The following is an 8867-nucleotide window of genomic DNA, read 5'->3' as shown; positions in this document are numbered from 1 at the left end:
AATCTCATGGAGTTTCCTGCCCAGGCTGGCTTTAAACCATGATCCTCAGATCTCAGCCTCCTGAGTAGCTAGGATTACAGGCGTGAGCCATCTGCACCCAGCTTCTCTGATCTTTTTTGCTCAAGGGTGGAGCGTGACCACTTGAGCCACCACACCACTCCCCACCTTTTCTGAGCATTTTATTGGAGATGAGAGTCTCACAGACTTTAGTGCCTGGGCTGGCTTTGAACTGTGATTCTCAGATCTCAGCCTCCTGAGTAGGATTACAAGCATGAGCCACCAGCACCCAACTTTTGTTTTAAGTGATAGAATCCAAGTGTACTTTTGGCCAGACAATAGAAATACTGGTTGCCACGTTAAAATGACAGAGTAGTTTTGGTAAAAATAAACATGAAGGGCTAAGAATGTGGCTTAGCGGTAGAGTGCTTATCTAGTATGCATGAAGCCCTGTGTTCAATTTCCTCAGTACCACATAAACAGAAAAGGCCAGAAGTGGTATTGTGCTAGCCTTGAACAAAAGCAACTCAGGGACAGTGCCCAGTCCCTGAGCTCAAGCCTCAGATCTGGCACCAAAAAGGACAAAAAAAAGAAAAAGAAAAATGAAGCTGGGCACCAGTGGCTGTAATCCTGTAATCCCACTGAAGAGGCTGAGATCTGAGGGATCGGGGTTCAAAGCCAGCTTGAGCAGGAAAGTCTGTAAAACTCTTATCTCCAATTAACCACAGAAAACCATAAGTGGTACTGTGGCTCAACCTGGGAAATTGCTAGCCTTGAGTGAAAAAGCTTAGGGATAGCACCCAAGCCCATGACTGACACCCCCTTTTCCCCCCAAAAAAGCTGAGATTGAGGACTGCAGTTTAAAGCTAGCCTGTGTAGGAAAATCTGTTGACTTATCTCCAATGAGCCACCAAAAAACCAGAAGTAAATACAACTGTGACTTAAGTGGTAGAGTGCCAGCCTTCAGCATAAAAACTCAAGTACAGTGCACAGGACCCACACAAAAAGAAAACATGGCCAGGCCCTGGTGGCTCACACCTGTAATCCTAGCTACTCAGGAGGCTTGAGGTCTGAGAGTTGTGGTTCAAAGCCAGCCCAGAAGAATGTCCTTGAGACTGTTATCTCCAATTAGCCGGAAAACTAGCCTTGAGCAAAACAAGAGCTCAGCAACAGCACCTAGGTCCAGAGTTGAAATAAAGCATGATGAACTTGGGGGCTGGGTAATAGGCCTGTTTTCCCAGCTACTGGGGAAGCAGGAGTGGGGTAGGATCCTGAACACAAACCACAGTATCACCCATCTCACAGGAGGGGGAGGGAAAAATATGTACAGGATACAAGGGGACTTTTCTGAGCTATAAACTGATTTTTGTTTGTTTTGAGGGGCTCTTTTTTTTTTATCTTTTGGGTCCGGTCATGGGGCCTGAACTCTGGGCCTGGGCGCTGTCCCTCAGCTCTTCAGGTCAAGGCTAGCACTCTACCACTTGAGCCACAGCACCACTTCTGGTTTTTTTCTTTTTGCTTATGTGGTGCTGAGGACTTGAACCCAGGGCCTCAGGCATGCAAGGCAAGTGCTCTACCACTGAGCTACCTTCCCAGCCCTTGAGGGGCTCTTTTAGTTTTGTTTTATATTACTGGGGTTTGAGCCCAGGGTTTTGTTCATTGCTAGGCAGGTGCTTAAACAATCAAACCACACCTCAGCTCTATCTTTTTTTTTCTGCCAGTCCTGGGGCTTAGCATTATCCCTGAGTTTATTTTGCTTAAGGCTAACACTCTACCACTTGAGCCCCAGCTTTTCTGTGTATGTGGTACTGAGGAATCAAACCCACGTCTTCACGCGTGTTAGGCAAGCACTCTCCCACTAAGCCACATTCCAAGCCCCATCAGATCTAACTTCTATTAATTTCATTACATGTGCTTAGGATATACACACACATACACACACACACACACAAAACTCTGTGGAGGACAGCCTGCTAACCCTTAATAATGATATCATCAGTCAATAAAGCAAGATTTGCAGCTTGATATTCTCCTGGGAAAATAACTACTGTATCTCCACTATAGCAACTATCCAAAGCCAAATCCAGGTCATCATGCTGCTGGAGAAGAGTGTCTGCAGACAAGTCCTTGACCTGCAAAGAAGGAAAAAGTGCACTTTCAACAGCAAGCTCAACGGAAACCTGTCATATATATCTATTATCAATGGGAGCCAGGCACCTGTGGCTCCTGCTTGTAATTTTAGCTACCTGACCTGAGACTTAGAGGGCTGGCATGTGGAGCTACCCCAGGAAGAAAAGCCAGACTAGAGGCATGGTTCAAGTGTTGTTCTTGCTATAAGCAAGAAAGCAGAGCAAGAGCAAGAAGCCCTGAATTCAAGTACCAAAAGAAAAGACAAATGGTGTAAGCTATACGTCAGAAGACATTGTGAACATCACAACCTACTTCCTCAGCTTCACTGTGCATATCCCCTGCTATAATAACACTAAGGAAATTAACATTCACTGATATTATGAGCCAGTCTAGGACATAGAGGTGGTGTTAAAGCCAAGCTTTATATACAGGATACCGCAGTTAATTGGTTTTTGTTTTGTTTTTGCCGGTCCTGAGGCTTGTACTCAGGCAGGACCTAGGCTCTGTCTCTGAGCCTCTCTGTACTCAAGGATAGAGCTCTTACCACTTGAGCCACGTTGCCAACTTCTGGCTTTTTCTGTATATGTGGTACTGAGGAATTGAACCCAGGGCTTTATGCATGCTAGGCAAAACTCTACCAATAAGCCACACTCCCATCCTCTTTTTTTGTTTTTTGTTGGTTGGTTGTGGGGCTTGAACTCAGCCTGGATACTGTCCCTGAGCTCTTTTATTTATTTTTAGTATATATTTTTACTTGTAAAGATACTGTAAGAGGGGTTACAGTTACATGAGTAAGGTAATGAATACATTTCCTATGAGCATTGTTACCTCCTCCTTTGTTTTTCCCCTACCGTCCATTCCCACCCCACCTCCCCAACTCTTCCCTCCCCACCCAAAGTTGTAAAGTTCGTTTTCAACATAGTGTCTTGCACATCTCATTGTTACAATGGGTCAACTTATATCCTTATTTCAGCATTTTGTTATTTCCCTTCCCCTCCCCAAATTAGAAAAATGTATATACAAGATGCAGGGCACTGACATCAAATACAGTGAAAACTGGTTGTACCATGGGGGAAGAACATACAAAAGAAACCAACAAAATCACATAGTACATTAAAAATGCATTAGAAACAACAGCAATAAAGATAAAACCACTTGTGTCCCTATCTTGGGGTTCGTTTCGCTTAGCATCAACTTATCTGGTCATATGTACAAAGCTTTTGACCTTTTCTGCTTGTCCCAGACATATACTAGTTATTGCAAATAAGGGAAACCATGGGACCTAATTTTCTTTGGGCCTAGCTTACTTCACTTAATATAACTTTTCCCAAGTCTTTCCATTTCCTAACAAATGGAGAAGTGTCATTCTTTCTGATGGAGGCATAAAATTTTATTACACACACACACACACACATATATATATATATCACATTTTCTTGATCCATTCATCTACTTAGGGGCATCTGAGCCACCAGTGCCTGGCTTGTTTTGTTTGAGACAGGATCTTGTTGGGTTCAAACTCATGATCCTCCTTGCCTCAGCTTCCCAAATGCTAGGACTGCAGGTATGCACGTGCCTGGTTTACCTTGTTTTCTTTTCCTTTTCCGTGTGTGTGTGTGTGTGTGTGTGTGTGTGTGTGTGTTCAGGCCCTGAATTCAAGCCACACAACCAGTGGAAAAAGAAGCTGGTGGAGTTTTAATTTGGGGTGATAAAAATGGTTACTACAGGTACGTAGCACGGTGAATGTACTAAATGACATTGATGCTCACTTTAAAATGGTAATGCATTATGCAAATTTTGGAGCACCCCAGGAAGAAATGTGACAATGTTGATCTGTGATTAGAATATAAGTAGCAAAGTGGGAATAATAACAGTTAACACTCACATATAAGTAAGGCATTTTTGTTATAAGATTCATGTAAATTGTTTCAACTTAAGCCTAGATTTCACTACTCTATTTTTAAAGATTAGAAAATCAGAGAAACCATGTAAGTTATTTAATTTCATACAAATATTAAGACGCAAACTGGAATCAAAACTAGGTTTTTAGCCAGAACCAGTGGCTTATACCTGTAAACCTAGCTGCATGGGAGGCTGAGATCAGGACTGGAGTTCCAGGCCATAAAGCATGGCCAGGAAGGGGCTGGGAAGGTGGCTCAGTGGTAGAGCGCTTGCCTTGCATGCATGAAGCCCTGGGTTCGATTCCTCAGCACCACATAAGCAGAAAGAAAAAAGCCGGAAGTGGCGCTGTGGCTCAGGTGGTAGAGCGCTAGCCTTGAGCTGAAGAGCTGAGGGACAACGCCCAGGCCAGAGTTCAGGCCCACGACAGACCCTCCCCCCCCAAAAAAAAAAAACTTGGCCATGAAAGTCTGTGATACCATCTTGAAGCTGAGCATCGTGGCATAGGCCTGTCATCCCAAATGTAACTGGAAGTGTGAAATAGGTGAATGGGCTAGGAAGGCTGGTCAGTGGTAGAGCGCTTGCCTCGCATGCATGAGGCTCTGGGTTTGATTCCTCAGCACCACATAAGCAGAAAAAGCTAGAAGTGGCGCTGTAGCTTAAGTGGTAGAGAGCTAGCCTTGAGCTGAAGAGCTGAGCCACAGCACCTAAGCCCAGAGTTCAGGCCCCATGACCGGCAAAAAAAAAAAAAAAAACTCTATATATTTATATAGGTGGATTGTGATCCAGGCAAATGCCTGGACAGGAAGCAAAATCTTCTCTCAAAAACAGCCAGTTCAAAAAAGGACTGGAAGTATGGCTTAGCAGTAGAGTGTCTTCCTAGCATGTGTAGGCCTGGGTTCAAGCTCAGTACTGAAGAAAAAATTAAAATAAAAAAATCAGATTTTTATGATTTAGAAATCTATGTTTGAGCCAAGTATGGTGATACACATCTGCTATGTGAAGTACTTAAGAGGCTGAGGCTTGAGGATCAAGAAGCGTGGGCAACATAGTGAGAGTCTCACATTATTACATGTTATTATAGTATCTATTATTCTGTGATTTATCAATAATTTCCTGTTCACTTGACCATTATCTCCATTGCCTGTGAAACCTGTCAGAATCAAGACTATAAGTCTGGTTCAGTCATTTTTATCTCTTCTTCAGTATGGCAACAAGACAGTACCTGACAAGGCTAGGACTCAGGAAATAGTGCTCTGTATCTAGTTATGCATTACCTATAAGGCAATCACTGGACTGGAGACAGTGGAAGAAACAAGATATTACTGAGTAAGACAAGAAGTCTACCTGAAGTCTCAACTCATCTGAGTTGCAAATAAGTGTCTTGCTTGCTGCTGGTGACTCATGTCTGTAATCCTAGCTACTCAGGAGGCTGAGACTGAGAATCAAGGTTCATAGCCAGCCTGAGCAAAAAGTCCATGAGACGCTTTATCTGTAATTAACTACCAAAAAGCTAGAAATGGAGCTGTGGATAAAGTGGTAGAGCATTAACTAGTCTTGAGCACAAAAGTTGAGGGTAAGTGTCCAAGCCCTGAATTCAAGCTCCAGGACCAGCATACACACACACACACACACACACACACACACACACACACACACACACACACACAGATACACAGAATAAAAGTGCCTTTCGTACCATTTCAGTAGTCATCACTTTTGCTACAATATGTGTGATAGTCTTTCCAAAGTCCCTTTTCCCTTTCCTTCGTCTCAAAATCCTTGGAAAGAAAGGTCCATGAACTCTAGGAGAAAGTATTTCTTAATGATTAAATTAGAATAGAAAATATCCAACCTTCTTTAGTCACTAAATAAAAGCTTGGTGCTAAGCATCTTTGAACAGTAGATATTGTGAACTGCTCTCTTTGGAAGCAGCTACTTGAGAGCAATATAAGGATTAAAGCCTTTTAGATAACTGTGTGCTTAAGCTCTTAAATTCTAAAACCTTTACACGTTAATGGATTATACCTGGAAATCATCTTGTAACTCAGTGCAACTTTGGCTGGCTCAACCTTGCAGTAGTGAAAAAGCATTTCCTGATTGTGTGTTTGCAGTCCACTAAGTCACATACTTCCTCAATGCAGAGATGGGTTACATCTTACAATATGGGGCATAAATAAGAGCATTCCTCATTTTAATACTGTGTTTATTAGCAAGAAATTTCAACTGATACAGTCTCTGTACAATAGCTGGCTATGCTATGCTTTTCCTAGCAGAATTGTTCTTGTTTCTCAAATGTTTTTATATTATCTGCTTCTGGGTACTCCTAGCTACTTCCTCTTTTCTTTCTACTTTTATTTACATATATCTATTTCAAAAAGAAAGTCAGAACTAGGTGTCTGTGGCTCATGCCTGTAATCCTAGCTACTCAGGAGGCTGAGATCTGAAGATTGTGGTTCAAAGCCAGCCAGGGCAGGAAAGTCCAGGATACTCTTATCTCCAATAAACCACCCCAAAACTGGAAATGACACTGTGGCCCAAGTGGTAGAGCACTAGCCTTGAGCTGAAGAGCTGAGGGATAGCGTCCAGGCCCAGAGTTCAAGCCCCTGTACAAACTGACCAAAAAAAAAAAAAAGATTATGTCAAAGCTTGGATTTATGAGTTGTCAAAAACAATCCAGCTTGGCTAGGAAAGTGGCTCAGTGGTAAATGGTTGCCTTGCATGCATGAGGCCCTCAGTTCAATTCCTTAGCATCACATAAGCAGAAAAAGCCAGAAGTGGCACTATGGCTCAAGTAGTAGAGCACTAGTCTTGAGCTGGAGCTGAGGGACAGTGCCCAGGCCCTGAGTTCAGGCCCCATGACTGACCAAAAAAAAAAAAAGAAAACAAACCCAAAACAAAAAACCCCAGCAAGTTTGGCTCGTATGAAAATAATTTTTCAAGTTGTACCTTGTGCTTAATGCATTAATGAGACATCTGATTTTATAATCAAACCGTTATCATGAAAAAAAGACTGCATTTGTGTCTCTAGTTCCAATAAGGCAAACCATTACCGCAGGCGTAAATCTTCCCACATTTTCAGTAATCCGCAGAGCATCACTATCTCGTAGTACTTCTTCCAGCACTCAACAGCCTCCGCTGCAGATGGGTCTTCCTTAATATTGCTTTGGTACTCGATGAGTTCAACTCGCTTGTTTTTGTATTTCTCCAACGTTTTTTTAAAGCGCTGTGCAATAGGCCCAGGGATGGTGCCATCCTGTATATCACACCACCTGAAAAGCATCAGGACAGTTACGCTGCTTCTCGCATGTAATGTACGTAATCGTTTCTAAACTGTACTTACAAGTTAATTCTTTCTTCAATAAGAGCAGTATAATTCTCACAACTTTCTTCATCATCCCAGTCTCTCCAAAGAAAATCATAAAAAAACCTATAAGAAATTGAAAAGATAGTCTGACAGTCGTCAAACACAGCCTCTACAATATTTATAAGATTCTCTGATTCGAAAACTCCATATGCTGTCCTATCGAGACAACCCAGGCTGCCTTCACACTGGGGATCTTCCTGCTTCACACGCTTCAGTGTTGAGATTACTGGTGTGCATTGAAACAGCAGGCTTGAAGTTGTGTGAGTGAGTGTGTGTGTGTGTGTGTGTGTGTGTGTGTGTGTGTGTGTGTATGTGCCAGTGCTGGGGCTTAAATTCAAGACATGGCCACTGTCCCTAAAATTGCTTGTTTATTATTTTATGTGTACCAGACCTGAAGCTTAAACTCAGGGCCTGGGTGCTGTCTCTGAGCTCCAGGCTAGTGCTCTACCACTTGAGCCATAGCTCCACTTCCAGCTTTCTTTTTTTTCCCTCATGCTTATTTGGAGATAAAATTCTCATGAGCCTTCCTGTTTGGGCTGGCTTTGAACCATTGATCTCAGCCTCTTGAGTAGCTAAGATTACAGGCATATGCCACCAGGGGTGGCCTGGCTCTTGAATTTTAATTCTCAAAAAAAGCAAATTTTGAGCTGGGTACTGGTGGCTCCCACCTATAATCCTAGTTACTTTTGGAGGCCTCAAGGTTCAAAGCTAGCCTGGACAGGAAATGCTGGGAGACTTAACTCCATCAGCAAAAAGCTAGAATTGGAGTTATGATTCAAGTGATAGAGGTTCAGCCTTGAGCAAAAAAAACTAAACATTCAGACCTTGAGTTCTGACACAAAAAATATAATAAATAAAATTAAAATGGAGAAACTTATGGCTGGATGTGTGGCTCAACTAGTAGAGTATATGTCTAAAAAACATGAGGTCTTATGTTGATAAACTGCTTAAAAATCACAAATTTAATCCACCTGTAACAAATTGATATTTATAAAACGCTCATACAAACAAAGACTGCACACTAAATTAACAGTTGAGTCTGGCAATTTTAACCTTTGGAAGAAAGCTTGCTTACCTTACAACTTCCAAGGCCAGAGCAATGTCCCCTATGTCTGCATCCTGTCCTTCCACTGGGTACACCTCCAAGAGAGGTACACTATGCTCCAATTCCTCCAAAATCTCATCAACCAGGTCCCTTGGAATGTTTGCAATGTTGGAAGAGAAGGGCTCCGCCACAGACACAGTAACTTTGAAACAAGAGGATGAGTTCTGGAGTGGTTTGCAAGTAACCTAAGACAAATATTAAAACACATTAAACCACAAAGATTTTCTCTTCTATGAACCATTTATAAAATTCCTTCTTTTAAATATTTGGTTGAGCCCGGTGCTGGTGGCTCACACCTGTTATCCTAGCTACTCAGAAGGCTGAGATCTGAGAATTGTGGTTCAAAGCCAGCCCAGTCAGTAAAGTCCA

General features: G+C 42.4%; 1 protein-coding gene across 1 annotated transcript in view; it reads right to left on the bottom strand.

Moving 5' to 3' along the window:
- Shcbp1l (SHC SH2-domain binding protein 1-like) overlaps nt 1–8867 on the bottom strand; it is a 22318-nt gene that overhangs the window by 6649 nt on the left and 6802 nt on the right. The window contains exons 4-8 of the mRNA XM_013015509.1: nt 8469–8683; nt 7370–7456; nt 7080–7298; nt 5726–5831; nt 1976–2129 (exon numbers count right to left, since the gene is read on the bottom strand). Coding sequence (XP_012870963.1) covers nt 1976–2129; nt 5726–5831; nt 7080–7298; nt 7370–7456; nt 8469–8683 — 781 coding nt within the window. The remainder of the gene's footprint in view (nt 1–1975; nt 2130–5725; nt 5832–7079; nt 7299–7369; nt 7457–8468; nt 8684–8867) is intronic.

This window comes from Dipodomys ordii, unplaced genomic scaffold (genome assembly GCF_000151885.1).
Source record: "Dipodomys ordii isolate 6190 unplaced genomic scaffold, Dord_2.0 Scaffold27, whole genome shotgun sequence".
Lineage (NCBI taxonomy): Eukaryota > Metazoa > Chordata > Mammalia > Rodentia > Heteromyidae > Dipodomys > Dipodomys ordii.
This window is presented reverse-complemented; position numbering and strand designations above follow the sequence as displayed.